Source organism: Lactuca serriola, chromosome 3 (assembly GCF_051521515.1).
Source record: "Lactuca serriola cultivar US96UC23 chromosome 3, Lser_US96UC23_V15, whole genome shotgun sequence".
Lineage (NCBI taxonomy): Eukaryota > Viridiplantae > Streptophyta > Magnoliopsida > Asterales > Asteraceae > Lactuca > Lactuca serriola.
This window is the reverse complement of record NC_136410.1, coordinates 73,965,221-73,987,779: the sequence shown is the minus strand read 5'-3', so window position 1 is coordinate 73,987,779 and position 22,559 is coordinate 73,965,221. Positions and strand designations below refer to the sequence as shown.

At 31.2% G+C, this 22,559-nt stretch overlaps 4 protein-coding genes and 1 non-coding gene across 6 annotated transcripts; 1 reads left to right on the top strand and 4 right to left on the bottom strand.

The window, feature by feature from the left end:
- Positions 1–2,284: 2,284 nt before the first annotated feature.
- On the bottom strand, positions 2,285–5,665 carry LOC145092629 (putative inactive purple acid phosphatase 1). 2 transcript variants are annotated; one of them, XM_079030588.1, is made up of 13 exons: positions 5,460–5,665; positions 5,189–5,353; positions 4,996–5,087; positions 4,862–4,928; positions 4,658–4,780; positions 4,464–4,556; positions 4,066–4,195; positions 3,870–3,951; positions 3,650–3,782; positions 3,381–3,586; positions 3,234–3,295; positions 2,791–3,100; positions 2,498–2,694 (listed from the first exon to the last, which is right to left on the bottom strand). In XM_079030588.1, the coding sequence occupies exons 1-13, from the start codon at positions 5,460–5,462 to the stop codon at positions 2,649–2,651; spliced, it is 1,512 nt and encodes a 503-aa protein (XP_078886714.1). In that variant the 5' UTR covers positions 5,463–5,665; the 3' UTR covers positions 2,498–2,648. The 2 variants fall into 2 exon arrangements, with proteins under 2 accessions (XP_078886712.1, XP_078886714.1); XM_079030586.1 differs by lacking the exon at positions 5,460–5,665 and having other exon boundaries at positions 2,285–2,694; positions 3,170–3,295; positions 5,189–5,359.
- Positions 5,666–6,114: 449 nt separating this feature from the next.
- On the bottom strand, positions 6,115–9,168 carry LOC145092628 (putative inactive purple acid phosphatase 1). The gene is made up of 13 exons (XM_079030585.1): positions 9,092–9,168; positions 8,805–8,978; positions 8,638–8,729; positions 8,491–8,557; positions 8,272–8,394; positions 8,099–8,191; positions 7,860–7,989; positions 7,671–7,752; positions 7,465–7,597; positions 7,158–7,363; positions 6,957–7,082; positions 6,577–6,886; positions 6,115–6,500 (listed from the first exon to the last, which is right to left on the bottom strand). The coding sequence occupies exons 1-13, from the start codon at positions 9,128–9,130 to the stop codon at positions 6,252–6,254; spliced, it is 1,824 nt and encodes a 607-aa protein (XP_078886711.1). The 5' UTR covers positions 9,131–9,168; the 3' UTR covers positions 6,115–6,251.
- Positions 9,169–14,827: 5,659 nt separating this feature from the next.
- On the bottom strand, positions 14,828–16,304 carry LOC145092627 (uncharacterized). The gene is made up of 3 exons (XM_079030584.1): positions 15,388–16,304; positions 15,251–15,307; positions 14,828–15,050 (listed from the first exon to the last, which is right to left on the bottom strand). The coding sequence occupies exons 1-3, from the start codon at positions 16,214–16,216 to the stop codon at positions 15,016–15,018; spliced, it is 921 nt and encodes a 306-aa protein (XP_078886710.1). The 5' UTR covers positions 16,217–16,304; the 3' UTR covers positions 14,828–15,015.
- A 287-nt stretch (positions 16,305–16,591) lies between these two features.
- TRNAN-GUU (transfer RNA asparagine (anticodon GUU)) lies at positions 16,592–16,665 on the top strand. Its single transcript has one exon. It is a non-coding gene; the product is annotated as a tRNA-Asn (tRNA).
- A 689-nt stretch (positions 16,666–17,354) lies between these two features.
- LOC145092625 (SPFH/Band 7/PHB domain-containing membrane-associated protein family) lies at positions 17,355–20,792 on the bottom strand. The gene is made up of 8 exons (XM_079030583.1): positions 20,571–20,792; positions 19,108–19,231; positions 18,931–18,998; positions 18,772–18,831; positions 18,533–18,691; positions 18,218–18,364; positions 17,821–18,144; positions 17,355–17,651 (listed from the first exon to the last, which is right to left on the bottom strand). The coding sequence occupies exons 1-8, from the start codon at positions 20,706–20,708 to the stop codon at positions 17,568–17,570; spliced, it is 1,104 nt and encodes a 367-aa protein (XP_078886709.1). The 5' UTR covers positions 20,709–20,792; the 3' UTR covers positions 17,355–17,567.
- Between the last annotated feature and the right edge of the window lie 1,767 nt (positions 20,793–22,559).

Below are 22,559 nucleotides of genomic sequence, written 5' to 3'. Positions count from 1 at the left end.
ATCTTATCGACGAGCTCTGCAATTTTCCTTTAGGTCTCAACAACTAATTCTCACTCTAACTAAAATTCATATTTAGACCGATTTAAACTGTTACAGTCTGTGCGACATTCATAACTTCTTCATACGAACTCCGTTCTCGACTATCTTTATATCGACGGGTTCATATTCACGAGATCATCAACTCTTGTTTAGATTGTTTTGGCTAACAATCATTTGATTTGAATTTCGATTTTGTGTGTTCGCACTGCTATGCTCAAACTTTGAAAAATCATAATAACTTCCTCTCACGAAATCAGGTTTGGACGTTCTTTATATGCACACTCTTGGTTTTACGACTACTACGACTTTCGTTTAGATTGATTATGCTAATAAGCAACCTATCTAAAATTTACTTTTTACGATACGTTAAGTCGTGTCGGTTTAATCGCGAAACTTCGAGGAAGCATAACTTTTTCATACGATGTCGGATCCGGGCGTTCTATATATCTACGGAATTCGTATTGGTGTTTCTTACATGTTTATGATGATTACTTTGACTAAAAAGTAATATATTCCTACTTCGAATTTTATAAACGACGATTTATTTTGAATTTTATTGGAATGCGAAAATGGGGTGTTACACAGTACCGGATATGACCGGTACCATAACACCTAAAGGTTTGGTGTCGGTTCCTACAAATTTCTCAAATCGGTTTTGGTACTTTCAAGTTCAATATTGGTTTCAGTACTAAGCTCATCCCTACTATCAATTCACATAGTAAGGATATTTTTTCTTTCTTCTTTTTTATAATGCATAAAATGATATCATACAACTATGAACTTATTTTTATTTGAAGAATTCTTACAAAAATCCCTTTTAAAGCTCGAGAATTCTTATTTTTTTCATAATTAAAATAAAAGGATAGAAATATAGTTTAGTGTATTGTAAAGTAGATGAAACCTTATTTTAATATCATTTTTTGTAAATAATAAATAATAGCTTGCTTGACTGGCTCTTAAACCGAAAATGCATAAATATATTTCAAATGGACATCGAATATGTGTATTAGTAAGTTATTTAGTGCTAAGGGAAGTTAAGTAATCTAATTATTTAAAAAAAAAAAAAAAAAAAAAAAACCAAGTTATATTAGTTTTTGAAAAATAACTATTTTTTCTAAATGCCTTCATTCTCAAGTACCGTTCATGAATTTTTTTTATAACTTTCAAAGAAATCTTTATTTTTTGGATTCCGAATGCTAAATCATGAAATGTTTAATGTTATCATCTTTCAATAAAATATAGTTATACACTAATATCGTATATAGTTCATATTACTATGTTTGTTCAACTTTTGGTTAAATTTAAGTAAAAAAATGATTTTTTTTCTCGAAATTTTGGAATTGTTGTTTGGATTTCGGACATTTTTTTTCCGAAATCCGAAACTTTAGTCCGGAATCCGGAATGTTGGTCCGGAATGCCGTTCCGAAATCATTAAAAAAAATGTTTTTTCTTGTTCCGGAATGTCTATTACGGACCAAGTGGTTATTTTTGCTTAAAAAAAATTATTTTTTATGTGGTTAGATTACTTAATTTCCCCATATTGAGATTAAAATTTAATCTTTTCAAAAAATAGCTTTTTTGTTTTTATTTATTAATTTGATATCATTTTGGTGTCTAGTTAACAACTCATTTGGATATTTTGTTCACTCATTTAACATATTTGGATGGATCTTTCAATCTCGGTCTACCAACCAAACTCATTTGGTTATTTTGTTCACTCATTTATTTTGTTAATTAGTTCTATTTTGTTGTAATTTGATGTGTATATAATTGTCTAGTCACTGAAATACTTCTAATAAAGATAAAAAGATACAAAATATTTACGTACACATTAAGCCGGTTCATAGAAACACATTAGTCAACAATGGTGAGCTTTGGGTTCTTGATCATGAGACTTGGTCGACTACCTTCTGATGTTGCCTTTAGAAAACATACAATAAGTCATCTAACACATACAAAGATAATTTACATTACTCATCTAACCACTCATTATTTATTTACTTAATTTTTTTTTATCTTTTTCAATGGTAAGCCGGTGTTCTAAGAATAAAGCTGTAACCACATAACATGAATGTATAAATTCGTTCGCTAAATTAAAAATTGGCTTAAATACGTTCCTTTTGCATGCTATTTGCTCATACAAAAATTCTTCATCAACCTAACAATTCAAAATATTCAACATTTTGCATCTTTCTACCTCTTCATCTTCTTTACACTTGATCCACACACACACAAACAAATATAGTATTTTGAAATCCCATTGTTTATAAAAGTTAACATTCAACAAAAAAGAACTCAAAAGATTGAACTAATTTGAGTTCAAACATTGATGAATATACAAATTTAAAGCTAAGAAGCTAGGATTGTGGGTGGGCAACTATCAACAGCACAAGCCAATATATCTTTATAACCTCTAGAAATCGAAAACGAGTCATAAACTTTCCCATTACTACTCTTCTTGTACTCAAACAGAAGGTTAGAATGGTCAAATGCTGTGAGTTTTAAGAACCCATAGTCAACATCTTTGACTAAACTCCAAGTAGTATTAACGTTTCCAAAATTAGTAAGACTCGCCCCTCCACCTCCCGCCACCACATGAATTGTCCCATTTAAGCTTCCCTTGTAATCGTGCTTCTCATTGCTCGTGCAAATATTCTAAAATTTACAAGTTCATATAAAAATGACTATTTTGCCCCTTATCCAAACCACAAAAGTACATATATAGTTTATAAGTTGTGAGGATGAGGATACCTCATAAATGGGACATGTTCTTTCGTAATTGTGTGCATGACCATAAATGGCAATATCAACTTTATACTTTTGCCAGAGCTTTTGAAGGCTCTCTCTTCCCATTGGTTCACCAAATGCTCCATCAACAGCATAAAATGAAGTGGATGAATACCCCAATACACGATGAGCAAGAAAAATAAGCCATGGTTGCTTTTGTCTATCAACAGACGCCAAACAATTCTCAATGAATTTATACTGTTCGCTTCCCTCTCTCCAATCATGTTCAGTGTCAGCAATACAAAATCTAAACATCCCATAATCCGTAGAGTACCTTCAACAATCAATCAAACATTTTTTTTTTTTTAAATATCGTATAAAGATTAAAGAAAAAAAAACTCACCAAAACTTTGCTCGGTTTTCAGCAGGAACATAAAACATAGTTTCTGCCAAAACCCCACATTCACCTCCTGAATCGTTGTTTTCATAGAAAGATCCTGAATTCGGCCAATCACGCTCATGATTACCACTGCAAAGTATGATATTAAAACATTGTATTTTTTATATTTTCTAAGTAGAAAATTGAACTTTTTTTTTTGAGAAGAAATATATACCTAGCTACCATATAAGGTACTGTAGAGGAAATTGGTTCAACTTGAGCTGTGAATTGATCCCATTGTGAGAGGTACCCATTGGCATAACAAAGATCTCCAATATGGAAAACTATATCATAATTCTTTAAGTCTTTAATAAGTTGTTTAGTTGTGTTAAGGGATCCATGCTGATAATTGTTATAATCATTCGACCCATCAGCTTCATCCTACAACATTTAAACAATAAGCATTTAAACATATGGACTAAATTTTCACAAACGGTCCCTCACCTTTCCCATATCTCCAAAAATGATCACACGTTGTAGAGAATCTTGACCCGGGTAAGGAGATGATTTGAACTCATAAACTTGACTCCAAATAAAACTACCATTTAAAAGTTTATGTCCTAATTTATACGTGTACCTGCATAAAGAACATTGATATATTTTATGAAAACATATAAAATCAAATTTATTATTTTAAAAAAAGAAAAAAAAAAGGTCAACATACACTGAGTTGGGCCATAATTCATGTAAGAATCCGGTATGAATGAATCCAGGGTCACGCCAACCAACTGTTCTTGCTGGTGCTCCTAAAAAATTTTAAAAAAAGAAAAAATTGTTCATTTTGTCTAACTAGTGTTGATATTTGACTTTTGAGAGTCAAACTTAACATGAATTTTGATATTTAAATATTATTTGCATACCACAAAGGCTATTTCGGTCAATTGTCAGTGTCCCAACAGGAGAACGCCGTGTCTCTTCACCTATCCGGCCCCATTCCACAAAAGGTTCGGCTTCGTTGATTCCGTATCCACTTGTCCATGTTATAGTCATCTGATTAAGACAGTTTATTCGGTTCAAAAAAAGAAACAAACTTTGTGTATACAACACTTTATACTCATTTAGTATGTATAAATGTATCATTTTGACTTGGTACAAAAAGATTGACTAAATGGGGTAAGTGACACAGATCTTGTGAAATGACTACTCATTATCCTTTTTTTTTTTTTTTAATGTATTAGTACTGTTAATTATTATAATTATGTAAATGAGTAAAAGAAGTAAAAACAGCATATGAAGACTGAAGTAGAAATGAACTTACTTCATTCCACATCTTTCCTTGAGCTAATCGAGGGTAATTTGGGGCATCTGGAAATGCAAAAACAACTGAATTCGACACTGCAACAAGTTTTGGCTATTTCATAATGAAATTTTAATTTCATGTTAGAGATTTGGAACTGAAAGATAGAATAAAAAGGGTGAAGATGATAATGACAGAAAGCCATGAGCAAAAACCTTGGATAATCCACCACTGAACAATGCAAAAGAGAAGTCGGATCTTTGGTTGATCAATCTAAACTTCAACGATGCTTTTCCTGTGTCTTTGTAGTTAGGACTGCTATAATTTGCATATTGGAACTGAAAAAGGAAACACGAGTTGGTTTATTTGTAGCTTATCAAATATGAAATAAATCAAGGTATCGATGAAACTGAAGAAACCTTGATAGGCGCAGTGCACAATAATGGAGGAGCGACCATTGAGCTGTCGGGGAGGCATGTCGAAGCACTGAAAACAACGAAAATGGAAGATTTTAAACGCTTGATATGATTAATTTCGATTGATTCAGAAATACCTGAAATTTGCAGGCGAGAATACTCCAATCCAATCATCAACAGATGGAATTGGATTGTGCAACGTCACAGTCAACCATTCGGAGGTTTGCCCCTGGATATAGTTACAGATTTTAATCCAAAATCCCGATTGTGTGATTCGAATTATAAGCCTTATATGTAATGGTAAATCGAAGACGTTAATTTTGAAGCTACCTTCAATCCGAGAACAAGAGGAGATGCTTTAACATAAGCAGCATCGTTAAGAGCAAACACAGTTTCATGTACTGAAATTTTTGAAAAAGGTTGATCTCCATGTGATGCTACGCCTCCAATCCTACATAAAACCCATAAAATTGCTAGCAACTTCAACCCCATTGCCTGCATATATCCGTGTAGTTAGAATCATAACTAACAAAGCGAGCAAAATTGATCCAAATGGAATGAATAGAATCTTAAGAAAAACACCAATATGTCAACTGATTACCATTGTGTTTGATCTTAATTAGCGCATATAGTCTATAAATGCGCAGCTTTATATACAGAAGGGGTGAGAGATAGAGAGAAGAAGTGTAAACACAAGATAAATTTTAGAAGGTCAAGTTGCAGAAGATATATAGTATAATAAGCGACCATAAATGGAGTAAAGGGTAATTCAAACAAAGCATATCTAGAGATTGCGAAGATTAATCATTTCTGTTGGACACCATGTTCCTTTAAGCAAATGATCAACAAAAAACAGGGTAACTTTAGACTTTATTTTTAGATCATTTGGATGGTATACTTATAAAAGTTTTTATTAATAAATCATTTATGTTTGTTAAGATTCATTTGTGTTGGATAAGGTTCATATTGTAAAAGTGTCAAAAAAAAAAAAAGACAAAGCTTTTAAAGCAAATATCCCTCACCCGTAGCAACTTTTAGCTTCTGTTTTAAACAAAAAAAAACTCATAATCCAAAAACTATCTCAAGTTTCAGATCTTTTAACTTTTGATTTTTATATAATTTTACACCTTTAAAAGCTAAAAGCTACTTATATCAAACACTTGTGCACAAATAAAATCTATATCTTCCAGCTAACAGTTATGTTTGTCAAACACGTCTTATGTTTGTAACAAAAGCTAAGCGTTATAATAAACGGGTTCTCCTTCACAATTCACATGATTCATTTATTTTCAATAGTTAGTACACAACATTTATGAGTCTCTTAAGACTCAAAAACAAAACAAAAATACATTAACACAACACATTATGCAAAATAAAATGTTTTTATGACCCCCTACTCCCTAGAAATTGTAAAGGAATCATACACTTTCCCATCTTTACTCTTTTTGTATTCAAACAAAAGCTTAGAAGGATCAGATGATGTAAGTTTTAGAAATCCATAATCATAATCTCTAAACAAACTCCATTCCTGGCTAACCGGAGCAAACTGTGTAAGACTCGCACCTCCACCCCCAGCCACCACATGAATTGTCCCATTCAACCTCCCTCTGTAATTTGGGTTTCCATTGTTTGTGCAATTACTCTGAATCCAAAAAAAAAACATTAAAAACAATATCCAAAACACCTATAAAGTAACACAAGATATATTACATATATACCTGATACATAGGACATGTTCTTTCATAATTATGTGCATGCCCAAAAATGGCTATATCAACATTATACTTTTGCCATAAATTTTCAAGACTCTCTCTTCCATCAGGTTCACCATATAACCCTAAAATATCATAAAACCATGAAGTAGAGTAGCCCAATACACGATGAGCTATAAAGATCAACCATGGTTGTTTTTTCCTGTTTACAGATGCCAAACAATTTTTGATGAACTTGTATTGCTCGCTTCCCTCTGTCCAATCACTTTCTGAGTCAGCAACACAGAATCTGAACATCCCGTAATCTGACGAATACCTGAAGCCAAGAAATTATTTGAAAAAAAAATGACCAAAATACCCTTCAAACCATAGACTTACTTACTTACCAGAGCTTGGTTCTCTTTGGTGAAGGGACATAAAACATAGTTTGAGCCACAACACCACACTCGCCTCCTGAATCTTCGGTTTCATAAAAAGATCCTGAGTCGGGCCAATCACGTTCATGATTACCACTGCGATATTTAGAAAAGAATGTGATGATTTTGCCCTTGTGGTGTGAGAGTTTAGTATTGATTATAGTAAGATACCTTGCTATCATATAAGGTAGAGATGAAGCAATTGGCTCAACTTGGGAAGTGAATTGATCCCATTGAGAGAGGTATCCATTTGCATAAGAAATATCTCCAATATGAAAGACTATGTCAATGTTGTTTAAATCTTTAATAAGTTGTGTGGTAGTGTTAAGAGAGCCATGTTGATATTGATTGTATTCATTTGACCCATCAACCTCATCCTGCATCATCATATGAATAAAAAAAGAAACAATTATATATACTTGTCCAGATTAAGTGCTTAACACATAAAGCTCATTAAGCCAGAAAGAAAATTACAAACCTTTCCCATATCACCAAAAATGATGACACGTTGTAGAGAGTTTTGACCAGGGTAAGGAGAGGATTTAAATGAGTACACCTTGCTCCAAATGATTGTTCCATTAGATAATTTATGACCTAATTTGTAGGTGTAACTGTAATGATTAAAGATTTGTTAACTTTAGCAAATTTTTATAAAATCACATGCTATAAAAACATGTAGCATACAATGAGTTGGAGGAAAGTGCATTCAAGAAGCTTGTATGGAAGTATCCAGGATCACGCCAACCAACTGTTTTTGCTGGAGCACCTGCAAAAAGATTGTGACTCTTGGTTTATTTTTACACATTATTTTCTACAAATAACATAATACATGATTATTAAAAAAACTAAAAAAAGAAATAAGTGGTCACATACCACACATGTTGTTACGAGTAAATGTCATAGTACTAGCAGGAGAAAGGCTCTGCTTTCCACCTTTTTTACCCCATTCAACAAATGGTCTGGCAACTTTTACTCCATATCCACTAGTCCATGTTACACTCATCTGAGAATTGTAATTTTTTTTTCAAGAAAATAGGTTATATTGGTGAAAAGAAAAAACTTTTGGAATTGGTGTATATGTATTAAGATTAGCAACAAGAGAGAGTATTTACTTGGTTCCATAGCTTTCCTTGAGCCAGGCGAGGGTAATTTGGTAAATTTGGGTTTGCAAAAGCAATTGTATTTGACACAGTCACGAGCTTTGGCTGTTAACAAAGTATATGAGATTCTAAAGTAAATGCCATTTTCAGATTACATTTGAATAATAAATGAAATGAGTTCAAACCTGTGATAATCCACCAGAAAATAGGGCGAAAGAGAAGTCTGATCTTTGGTTGATCAATTGAAACTTCAATGATGCTTTTCCTGTATTTTTATAGTTTGGATTTCCATCTTTTACATACTTATACTGCCAAGAAATGATACAATAAGTTTCAAAGTAATAAGAAAAAAGATAAAAGAGATAGAAATTCAGCAAGAAGGATTTTGAATAGTGAGGGCAAACCTTAATTGGTGCAGTGCATAACAATGGTGCAAGAACTTTAGGATTTTCAGGGGCACATGTGGAAGAACTGAAAATAGTTTAAGGGAAAGGGTTTATCACAAATAAATCTGAAATTTTGACCATAATAATGAAATGCAACCAATGTACCTGAAATTAGAAGGAGAGAATACTCCAATCCAATCATTATCTGATGGATTTGGATTGCTTATGTTAACACCCACCCAATCAAAACTTTGCCCCTATAAGTATAACACATCATTTACAGATTTCATATTTGCAAGAAAAAAGTTACGTTTTATGAGATCAAATCATACCCCTGGTCCAAGAACTGAAGGAGAGACTTGAACACTGGAAGCAGAATCATTGAGGTCCAACACAGTCTTCTCTATAGCAATTCTGGCTAAAGGATGAACTCCATGTGAGCAGACGCCTTGGAGACTTGAGAAACCCCATAAGGTTAGTAGCAATGTGAATCCGCCTACATTTACCTGATGCCAACAAAAAAGGAAGTGCGAAATTAGGTTTATTATATATACCAACAGATGAGATGAAACAAACAATGTGAATGACATTGTAAACCCTAGATTATTAACCAAATTACCAAACTGAGAATCAAAGGTGTACAGGTTCTAATCGTCATTAATCAGAGTGAAGTGAATAAATGGAATGGAGTTACACTTACACATACATATGGGGAAAGAGGCCTAACCTGTAGAGTGCAAATGAGAACACATCACAAGGTCAAGTGGAATTTTGTGAAATACGCATACAATGAAGTCAACTGATATTCTCCAATTATTACTATAGATTAGCATCGATCTTCACTGGACTTTTTCCATTTTGGCAGGCGGAGGTCAGAAGGTAGAGTAGAGTCTTCCACTGAGAGTCTTCCATGTTGAGGGGTTCGTCGACTGCAAAACAGAGGAAAGTCATGTGCTTGATTTCGAGCAAAGTCTCTCCAAAACCGAAAATAACGGCTGAAAACCAGAATGAGTTTATTTATTTTAAACCAAAAATTCTAGTTTAAGAGAAAAAAAAATCCAAATGTTTGCTAATGAAATAAAGGTTAACACTCTAATTTAGGGGTGTGCGTTTGGACTGAATCCTCGAACCGAAGCCGAAACTCAGACCGGGCCGACCCGAATTAAGACCGAATAAGTTATTTGGGTCAGTTCTCGGGTATCTATTTTTGCCCAATTCGGGTTTCGGGTTTTTCGGTCCGAGTTACCCAAATAAATGTTTAATCGGGCCAAAAAGACCGACCCGGAAAGTAATAGTTACTTGAACCGAATAAACCAAATGACCCAAATAACCCAATTAAACCGAAATGACCCGAATAACCAAAATAAAGAAATTTTATATTTACTTCAAGAAAAAAAAAATTCGCGAACCAAAAATAGAATTTCCTTATTTGGGTTATTCGCAAACTAAAAATAGAATTTTCTTATTTGGGTTATTCGGGTTATTCCGGTTTATTCGGGTTATTCGGTTAAAAAACATAGTGTAAATGTTTATTTGGGTTATTTCGGACCTTTCGGGTTAATAACCAAACCGAAACTCATATTACCTAAACCGAACTGATCCCATATTAATATAATTGGTCCGGGTTTCAGTTCTCACTTTTCGTCCAATTCGGGTTTCGGGTTATTCGGGTTCGGGTCGGTTCGGATCGGTTCCGGCCCGAAGCACATCCCTACTCTAATGGACTCTTCTTCGTGTCATTTGCAAATCTCTAAATATTATTAAAAAAGAAACTTTATGACATCGTTTTAAATAATTTGGATCTTTGATTGTATTTCAATCTTATTTTTTTCACCCTTAGATCAAATTGTTGACATCATCTTCTCCATATGGAATGAATTTAATTCCAATAAATGTTTTCCAATCATCAAACAATAATTTACATTCGTTGAAATGGAATGTATTTAATTCCAATAAAAGTTTTCCATATTTTAAATCTTGAATTTCTGATTATGAAGATTTTAATATGGTCAATTTTAAAAGCATATTACTAACAAATCATTTCAATCAAGGCATTAATATCAACAATTAATATAAATCCGTTTATATTAGTAAACCATTAATATAAAATCTATTTTTATTAGGAAATCATTAATACCAAAAAATCATATTCAAATTATCACATACAAATACGATTCATCCTTGAATCTGCGGTTCACTCTTATTTTCAATCCCTTCTTTTCTTCAAACATTTTCCTACAACATCATTCTTATTGCTTATACTTTCCATCATCATTCTCTGCTTCAAACATTCTTTCTTGTGCACTAGAAGGTCAGTACCTTCTTTTGCTTTTTATATTTTTTTCGATTATTTTTTGTTCCTATATCAAATATATGTATTCATATTTCGATTTTCTTTATCACAAATTACATGAAATTAGTTAACTACTTTTCTGAAACTTTTTAAATAAATAGGAAAAGATATTACGTACCTTTAACAAAACAGAATTTAACTATCTTAGGAACTAACATTAATTACGAAAATGTTACTTTTATATATTAGAAATGATTATGATTTTTTTTTTAATTTTTATGTCATAAAAATCCGGTTAAATTTGGCATGATTTTAAAATATCATTGAAATTATTATGTTTTTGTATATCATACCAACCTATTTTTTTTATCTTTATATAGTAACAATAAAATTTATAAATTTACACAACAAATATACATATTTTGAATTTTGTAATATTATTATACCTTACAAAATACAACTCCCTCCAAAATAATTTTTGCCAGTAATTTCATCCATAATTTCACCAAATTTAAATTTATAATTTCTTTATATAAATTTTTTTAAGAGTAAATTACTAAAATCGTCCTTGTGGTTTGGTCAAAATTGCACGTTTGGTCCCTAACTTTTTTTTTGCACTCGGATCGTCCCTGTGGTTTGATTTTGTTGCGTTTTTTTGTCCCTGTGGTTTGATTTTGTTGCATTTTTTGTCCCTTACATACATAAAGTTAGGGACCAAACATGCAGTTTTTACCAAACCATAGGGACGAAAAACGCAACAAAATCAAACCACAGGGACGATCCGAGTACAAAAAAAAGTTAGAGACTAAACGTGCAATTTTGACAAAACCACAAGACGATTTCAGTAATTTACTCTTTTTTTAATGATCCTGATTTTTTTTCCTCTAAAAGTATATCAAGCATTTACATCTTAGATAATGTTGCCCTATTATAATTATTACTTTCCAAAAATATATACGTTTAATGAGAAATTTGATTTAACGAAGGAAGTAAATGTTAATTAAAACGAGATATATATTCCATAATTGTTACACGGGTTTATTAAAAAAATTAATATCAAGGTGTAAACATTAAGCATTTTTAAAGTGAAATTTCAGAATACATACAAGCGATAATGTTATACAATGAAATATAAAATTGAATAGACTAAAAAAACGATTAAGACAGTCAATCTTGAAAATAACATAGTTATGAAAAATTATAAAGTAAGATAAAAATTATAAGATATTAGGACATTTGTAAAAAGTACAATTAATAAAGAGTTACCGTTCTTAGAAAAAAAATAAGACCGTTAAGATTAGTAAAAATACAATATATAAACTAAATTATCACAATACTAATGAAATTTCATTATTTGATATTTCATATAACCGGAAAATATACCAAATTACATTAATATTAAGGTAATTAAGAGTACGAGTGTAAACGAGTCGAGTCAAGTTGAAAACTGCCAAGCTTGAAGCTCGACTCACCTAGAATACTCGAGCTCGAAGCTCACGAATTTTTTGAGTCGATTAAGCTCGATTAAGTTCACGAGCTTTTTGAGTCGGGTACTTACTACTTGAGCTTGGCTCGAGAAGGTACACGAGCAGCCCGACTCAATTAAAGCAGAGTCGATTTCGAATATTTTCCAAGTTAGGTTCGAGTTTCCCATGAGTTTTCTCGTCTCGTTTACACCCTGTAATTAAGAAGGTAACTAAGCTTTAATGTATTAGATACGTTACATATATAAACCATTTCTAATAAATACCCTACATATATATTACCTTACATATTAAATGTGAATTTTTAATTTAATAAAATGAAAAATACAATAAAATGACAAGTGGAAAATAGAAAATTTAAAAATGTTAGAAAATGTCATGTGTCCAAATGAAGGAGAAGAGGACATGTGGCAAAAAAACTTTCATTTGTTATAGTAGACTAGTTTATAACCCGTGGGAACCACGGTTATAAAATTAATCAAACTTTTATAGTAAAAACTCAAAATGTTAATCAGTTATTTTAAATAAATTATTAATTTAAAAATATTTTTATTAGTTATATGAAATTATAATCGTCGATTCAAATAAATATATAAAATTGATTTTTAATATATATTAGATATTTTTTATTTGTGAATTAATGAAAACAATAATATAAATTTTAAAACTTAAAATAGATAATAAATACATTGACAAATAACATCACATTAATGAGGATGTCTAATAAATTTAAAATGGAAAACTAATAGATTGACAAGTGACAACACATTAATTAAGAGGTCTAATATGGTGACACATGACAAAAACACTACTCTTTTATTAGTATAGGGATTTTATTTGTCATGAATGCAGGTGCGTTGCTAGAGCATAGAAGAGAACTAGAGAAGCAATAACTGGAAACAAAAAAGTAGAATGGATGTGAGTACGTACAACAAAAAACGATGAGTCGAGACACCATTTCCCCGATCATGCCCTATCGGCCTATCTTATCGACCAGAGATTTCAATTGAATCGTAATGTGTATCTATGCAAGAGTAACTTGACTCTCTTATAGCGTTTTTCCCAATATAAGTGGAAACTGATATCACCTATGTATCTGATTTTGTGTTCCTCACTAGTCATAATTTTTTCTTCTAACTTTCTCATTTCTCTAATTTACTAATCAATGGACAAATCTTTGTGGGGAATTTCTTTTTCTAAGACAAATCTTTGTGAAGCAAATGGCTTATAAGTTTTGAGTTTCTCCATGATCTCCCTTTGTTTTGACATTAGTGCAATACTTTTTATTGATGTGGCTTATAAGTTGAGTTTCTTTTTCTAATATTCTAGTATTCTCCCTTTTTATTGATATTAGTGCAATATTTTTTATTGATTCGTCTAACATGCCTAACCTCAAAGGCATGTTAGACGTAATCATCGGTTGATATAAACCAAACCCAAATGATTCAACTCGAAACATAGAAAACATAATCAAACAATACAACCCAATCTAAGTCATATGTCGAGGATATGTTGACTGACGCATGTGTAAATACGTTTTTCTAAAAATAGTTTCACACATACTATTAGACATTTATCTTCCCAGATACAATAGTTCAACCGGTTCTTTACAACAATAAAACACAATCATAGAAGAGAAAATAGTAGATCGTTATTGGCTTCTTGTTGTCATATACAAGAATTAAACTTGTAATTGTCACTATAATCATAATCCATGGTAATTATAAAACAAATGACTTAACTACCAAATTAAATCAGTATTACACATAAACGTTATAACCAAAATTGTGTTTAATTTCGGTATAAACCACATTAACCAAAAAATCCATTAAGAAGTCAATTACAAAAATAAATTTAACTCCTCCAAACCTTATTTAACCATCCTATTTTGGTTATTAATTTTTAATTTATCCGTTGTCCGTTTTGGACATGTAATATACCAAAACAGAGGTATAAAAGAGGATAACACAAATATATAACTATTTATCAATTTGGAGATTGGATAAGGTTCGAAATTTGGGTTGGGAAAAATCTATTTTTTTTTTTTTAACAATCATCGTATGAACGAAAATTGATTAAAAATTTCAAACTACTCAAATAAAATTCAATATTTGAATCATGTATAAAATGAACGAAAATTGATTAAAAATTTCAAACTACTCAAATAAAATTCAATATTTGAATCATGTATAAAATAGGTAGGTGTTAACAATATTTTATTAAAAATTTTAAAAAATGGATGAGGACAAAATTGACATCTTATATATGTTAGAGACGATAATTGTAACAAAAAATTGGACCTTCCGTGTGAATAAAGAATTTTAGGGATAAAACTTATAGATTTGATCAAACTATAGGGAGGATTTTCGTAATTTATTGTTTACGCTGAGATTTATAACAATTGGGAGAAAGGTATGCCACATATCTATTATTGAAAATCGAAGTAGCACAAACATTTTATTCCTACTTTCCATTTGTATGTCTATAGACTATAGACCAACATCATTTATGACGGAAGGTAAGTTTTTTGTTAAAACTTTCACAAAGGATATGACCGATGCATTAGAGTTCATAGTAATTAAGTGATAACTATGTTTATTCTTCTTAAACATCATATAAATACATAGACCACGACTTATCATCTTTGATATTTAAGCCAAATAAATAATAATTTTCTAAACTATGAAATAGATACTAATTTATTTCGAATAAAAATGAGTCGTTCTTGATTCTTAAACCAAGAAAGTACCAAATTCCCTAACAATTTTAAAGGAGAAGCACCACCCACAAGAGCAAAATTCCTGAAAAACAAAAGATTGGCATTTAAACATAGAAATATAAGTATATAACAATAGTCAATACTTTGATTTTGTGCTAAATTAGTTATACAAATCTTTCTAGTTTCTAAGTGTTGGCTTAACTTTATAAAATACTTTCCTTTTCATATTTATAGCTTTTATCTAATTAAAAAAGGACATTTCATATATTCATTTCATCTTACCTCCAAAACTTATCTTGGTTTGAATTTTGTGTTTCCATGTCCCACTCCAAGCATACCCTAACCACATTAAATCCAAATGTCATAATATGCAATCCAAACTTTTACCATATGCATTAAAATCTGTACATAGTACATACCTCGTCCAAAGCAATTAGTCGTTGAGTTCCCACCACCACGACAAATGCAAGAAAAGGACTGAGTCAACCCAGCAAACCCACAAAACCCACCACTCGCTTCACAACTCTTACACGTGTCAGTATAATACGAGTTATTATACTCCAAAGAAATACCAAATTGCCATTTCATCGGATCCGTTTCATCACCACCGAATCCATACATCGAAACATAAGACGAACACTGAAGTTTCGGTAGATCCAACCAGTAACCCGACCCGAAATCTATAACGGGTTGATAAACACAACAGCTCGAAACAGGCGCATTTGGTTCCAACCCGATTCCGGTAACCCCTTCACAAGAATACATTCCCCTACAAAGATGCAAACCCGAACCCGTATCACACAAATCCTCGTTCGGGTCGAACACAGGCGAAGTCCTGGAGCACCCAAGTAGGATAAATGTATCTTGTGACGATAACGTAAACGGGTTGCCCCGATCCAGGCGAAAGCTGCCGGAGTTTTGCATGGAAGAACATGTTGACATGAAGAGATCAGTGAGGACGAGGGTGGCAGTGGTGTAATCTATGCTTGAGACACTGTAAATTCCGGTGCCGGAGGAGAACCGGAGCTCGCCGGAGGTGCATTTTATGTATCTAGCGAAATCCGGATGGCCACAGCCGAAGTCGGAGCCGAAAGGGTACTTGATAGTGAGATTTCCACATTTGTCCCTGCAGGTAGGGACGATGGGAGGTACGTGGGATGAGGGTATTTTAGGGAGAAAGAGGAAGAAGTTGAGAAGTAGCCATGTCCATGCCGGTGGCCATGAACATGAGCTTGTTGTAGCAGGCATTAATGGAGTACTGAAAGAAAGTGTTGGTGTCTGGAAATAGTTTGAAAGAGTTAAAAGGGGGATATCAATATCATAAAAGGTGGTTTCTTTCGGTGTGGTGTGAAAGTATTTCAAGATTTCTTGAAAAGTGGATTCAATGTAATCATGGGTTATAACTTTTACAGACAGTAGTACTAATTATTTTGTTTTCATTTGAATTTGAACCTGAATTTCCATCATCTTTGATTTACTATATATGTATGTAAAAGTCAAAAATCAAATACTACACATATGTGGTGGTAGCATTCTTAGTTTCTTACAAATGTAATATAGAATTCATTTATGCATGGATAAATGGATGGATTTATATTATTATTCAAATTAACTTAACACAAAGCTGGAATAGCTCAGTTGGTTAGAGCGTGTGGCTGTTAACCACAAGGTCGGAGGTTCGACCCCTCCTTCTAGCGCTTACTTTTACACTTTTTTTTGTTCAATTTTGTCATTATTATTTAAGAAATTTATTATTCTATTAGATATATGACATGGTAAGAATTTTTTACTTTTTCAAAGTGTTTTCTTAATTTGTCGCATTACCATGAAGTAGCTATAATTATCTTTGATTATAAACTCCCACATTCTGCATCCATATCAAAAAAAAAAAAAAACTATTCTCACATTAGTTTTTAACAATTATCGATATCGATGCAATAATAACCACCTGATGAAAAAAATTGTTCCTAATGTTCTTTTAATTTGTCATATATTACCATGACTTACCATTGTAATTAATCATGGAAAATCACATAAAAGTTCAATCTACTATCTATCGATATTTAGAATCAAGCTTATATTAATTTTAGTATATTTTAACCAATTTAATTTCTTACCTTTCTTATACTAACGCATCGAACCCACGAGTCCCAACCAACTTGTAACATTGATTACGTAGGTGACATGTAATATTGATGTGGTAATTTCTACATCCACACATACCATGTAATCTAGTTTTTTACAATTACCTCTACATCAATGCAATACGTTTTAAAAATGGTTTGCACTAATGATATGAAGTAAGAACTGATTTCATTATGCTCTCATATTGACATAGCCAATTAAGAATTCATCATTAAAGAAAAAATAAACAAACAAATAACAATTGCAAACAGGTATTCCCATCATAAAATCGTGGTGCAAGTAGAAAACAAAAGTCCAATATGAACATCTACCGATTCACGCAAAGGTCTTTTCGTGTTTTCTCTAGAATCTTTGTAGTATCTATTAATTTATATATAATCAAACAGACAGAATCATTCTACTCAAAGTAAGTAGAGTAACAAAACCTCCTTCCTCATAGTCATACTCAGTCAAACTATGCTGCTTCCAAATTGGTTCTTCCTTCCACCTCTTGCAAGAAGTTCCCAAGCAACCTTTGACCCAACACCATATTCGGTATCTGTATGTATCAAAATAAAATAATAATGTTATTTACATTAAAATTTAACTGCTTTACTATATATATATATATATATATATATATATATATATATATATATATATATATATATATATATATATATATATATATATATATCCAATAAGAGAGATAAGAGAAAGAAATAGACCTTGTTTCCAAAGAACATTTTAGAGTTATTAGTGATTGCCTCAATGAATTTAAGCTCCAAGAATTGGGGTGTAAGCTTCAGCTTATTTGCTTCAGCCTCTCTCATAGTCTGATAATATTTGGCATCAGCCAAACTCTTTTCTCGGGCAAGATACATTCTATTTGAAATTTCTTCTTGCAGCCTCAAACTATCTTTTTCCATTAATTTCTGTTCCATTATAATCTTGCTAACATGAGCATTCTTCTCAGCTTCCGAAATAGCAATCTTCTTTTGTGTTTCCGCCTCTTTCTCAGCAACCCTCTGCCTTTCTACCGATACCAACACCTATAAAATTTAACAAAAAATTACTTATTTTGTTATACTTATACCTTTCAAGGGTATTTTAGACATTTCAAACCTTGGTGCGTTCTTCTTCCATCTGCTCAAAGTTTCTCCTTACACTTTCTGGAATTCTAGGCTTTGTGACACGAACGCTGATAATCTCTATGCCTGGTGCATAACGCGTACAATCAGCTTGAAGAGCATCTTTCATTGTTTCATCAATCTACAAAAAATACCAACCTAATTTACTCTTTTACCCATAATATATATATACCAACCTACTTTCATTTTATTTATCACAAACATGGCATTAAAACTACATAAGAGAATCGATATATATATATATATATATATATATATATATATATATATATATATATATATTATATACCTGATCAAACATGTCAATGTAAACTTCTTGAAGGGAGTGAACACTGCAGAATTGATTGATTTCATGATGAATTTTGTCATATATCCAAGTATGGTCATACTCTACACCATAGTTGAGAAGGGTGTCATACACAGATTCCTTTTTCAGGCGATTAACAACCTGTAGGAAAAAAATAATTATATATAAATAAATCTCAATGAGTTTTAGGACAAATTGAAATTATATATATAAAAATTTACCTCTATCCTGTCAAAGTTTATCATAACACCCCCTTTTGTCCCACAAGGAATGTCTCTCACCTATATATTATATATGTATAACGAATGGATTTAGTAACAACAACTTCAGTGATAGTGTGATACATATGTTTTTCAGAGTATATAAAAGAAAAAACTTACCAGATCTGTCTGAAGGGTGACCTGGACAGGCTCGTAATGGGTAATGATAGGTAACTTCAGGTGAAAACCTAAATTTAAAAGCAATTTTATAAAAAGTTTGTGGTTGATTTATGATGTGAAACTGAAAGATATTAATATTATGTATGAAGTATGAAGTAGTATTAAGTATTAACAGACCTGGAGTTGTAGTTGTCTTTTGAAGGGCACCCCCTAGCCAGTAAACCCCAACATGACCTTCAGGAACTTGATGTAAGACTGTTAAGCTGTTCTTCAAGTTTGGTGATGAAGATGGAATCAAAACCTACAAAAAATGGGTTATTAGTTATTACCATTTACCAACAATCTTTATTTCCACAAGTTATAAGAAACAAAAATGAATTGTTATTACACATGGCCAGCAAGGTAAACATATAATAAGAATAGAATAAGAAGCTTCACTGTCGTAAAATAGAAGGGGTAGTCCAAAAATGGAATATGTTTTAAGAACATAGAAGAAAACAAAATTACATTAGCTACTAGTCATGAATAAGGCATCAATGTCAGATAAGAGGAAACTGGACCACAAGCTTCTCTGTTGAAAGCATTTACTTTGCTGGTTAGATGAATACATTCAAGGAGCTACTCATTTAAGTAAACATTTGATGTGTGTCCCCAAAGGGGAAGCCATTTAAAGGATGAATTGATCTAGAACACTGAACATTCAATGGAGGAACATATTATGTACTAAAAATTGATTTCTTCTAAATTACTTATCCCATATGAATTGATGTGAAACTACTTGGCAATTGGTTGTACTCCAAACTATCCTTTTTAACTTAGTGTCAGATTTCGCTTTATAAGTTGGTAGCAAATATGTGCCTGTTTGGTTATAATGCGCCCTTACGCATAAATGAAATTAAATTGACCAAATGACCAACATGAAATCAGGAATCATTCTCTCACATTCTTGCAAACTTGGAAATACATTAAATTTCAGGGATTCCTTTTGCAGTTTATAGTATATGTAGAATGTAGTTATGTACTGGTTTGGTTACAACGTACCCTAGAGCACAAATAAAATCGAATTTGCCACCAGAAATCTTACTCTCAAAACTAATGCTAACTGGGGAATACATTCAACTTCAGGGAATGCGTTTGCAAAATCCTAATATATAAAATCATACTAATGTATTTGTTATTGAATATACAACCTCGAAACTGATCCTGAAACTCAGAAAACAGAAGGAAATTGTCTGATTCTGATACACAACACATGGATTACTATACCATTGTATTCAGAAGTTAATGAAACTCGTCTGAGCTCTAGATCCTTACGATCTCAAAGAGTGAGTTCCAAAACTGGAAGGTGCAGTAGCATTACACATTGCATCCCAATGTCCGAGATAAAAACAGAGCAACATTCTGAGAATTATGATCCTAAACGTACAAATATTGCAAGATGCCTACAATTTTTTAAACCCAAAAGAGCACTATTAGCAGTAAAGCCCTAAGTTTCGTTTTAGCGATTTCTAGAAGCAAAGTTCTTCAATAGAATCAAACTTTTAATATTACAGATGTACAAGTCAACAATATATTAACCAGCATCTCTAGGTTTGTGTATAAATACGATTATTCAAGTCGACATGAGTGAGTGTGCGTACAAGGGAGGCAATAGCAATGAAGGCAAATAGAACGGTGACAATTGCCGTGAAATCGCCATTTCCTTGTTGACGAAGTGGTTCCGTCGGCGGTCGGCGTGGCGGTTGTGGTTGCGGCCTCGGTTGCGTTCCGGTGTCCATCCTCGTCTCTCTCTCTCTCTCTCTCTCTCTCTCTAATGACCTTTACGGTGTGATTGAGTGTGATGCGATGCAAAGAAAGGGGATGTTGATTCGTCCGTTTTCTTTTTAATTTTAATCGTTGCCTTTTTTAATTTGGGAGTCTATTAATTTTATTGAAGAAATTATTTCGTATACATATTTATTTATTAGGCTTTTCACTGTTTGGTTAAAATCAAATTGTTCAATTCGATAATTTGAATTGGACTCTTGGTTCAGGTATTTTGATTTTTTGATTAATTTTAAGTTAAACTGAATTATTATTTTTAGATTTCAGATTGATTTTGGTTTATAAAATAAGAATCAAATAGTCCAAAAAAAAACAAACAACACTTATTATTTATTTTTACTATATATATTTAATCATTTAATAATTTACTAAATTATTTTTTAATTATTAGAAACTTTCAATCAAGATAATACTTTAATATGTACTTCTTATTAAAAGTTTTTTGTCAATGAAATATTAAACTATAACTAATTTTCTTAATAGTTGTTTATAAGTTATAATTCATAGCTAAAAAGTTTTATTTAGTTACTTTTAAAGAGTTAGCTAATATTTAATTTATACATTATTTAAAATGTCTTGCCTCTTGAAAACCGAATTGTAACAACCGATCCAACCAAACTATAATTTGGTTGGATTGGATCAGATTTGAAATTAGTTTAGACTATTCGGATCCATGTATTGAAAACCGAAATTCATTTTGATTTACTTGATTGGATCGGATCAAACCGATTAACCCAAACAAACACCCCTAATATTTATATCTAATAAGGACTCTTATATTTTGTGTAGATATATTAATGTCTTAAATAGAAGAATCAATAATTTTTTCAACTTTTAATTAACTAATTGACGAAGATTATATATATATATATATATATATATATATATATATATATATATCCTAATAAATGAAGATCATTTTTCCAAATGTCATCTTTTCATTAAATTTGTCACATGTAATTTTGTAAATTTTTTGATTAAATTTAAATCCACATGTCATTTTGTGGTTTTTTTTAATTAAATCAATTAATATGACACATAATACTAAATTTATATATGTAAAGTATTAAATATATTTAATGTGATAATAAATGCAAAAAATCTTAAAAATATATATATATATATATATATATATATATATATATATATATATATATATATATATATATGATATATTAAAATACATTGAATATGATAACAAATTTAATGAATATGACAAAACAATCATTGATATTATGGATGATCTTCTTAATAGTGGTTTTATTTATTCATTAGAATATGTCTATTTATTTTAAAATTTTCTTAATATTTAAACTTTGATATATTTTTTTAATCAACCCGTGTAATACACGGGTTTCACACCTAGTATATATATATATATATATATATATATATATATATATATATATATATATATATATATATATATATATATAAATATAATATAAGAACCCCATTTTATAAGTAAAAACATACATAATACTTATTAAACATGTTAAAATCTTGATTTTTTTTTTTTGTTTTTTTGGTACGAAAAGAGTAAAATTATAATTTTTACAGTCTAATATTTTCATTCAAACATCGATTCATATTTTAACACAAAAATTATATAAAATACAAAATTTAATACAGTTCACTCATAGTTTAGTACACAAAATTCACAATTTAATAGAATCATAATATTACTAATTCACTAATTTGGGGAGTCAAAAAGCAAAACTCTACCACTACCACCAATACCACACATCATCACCAACCATCTATGTCAATGTCGCAACTATCGTTCCTTTCAAACCGAAATCTGA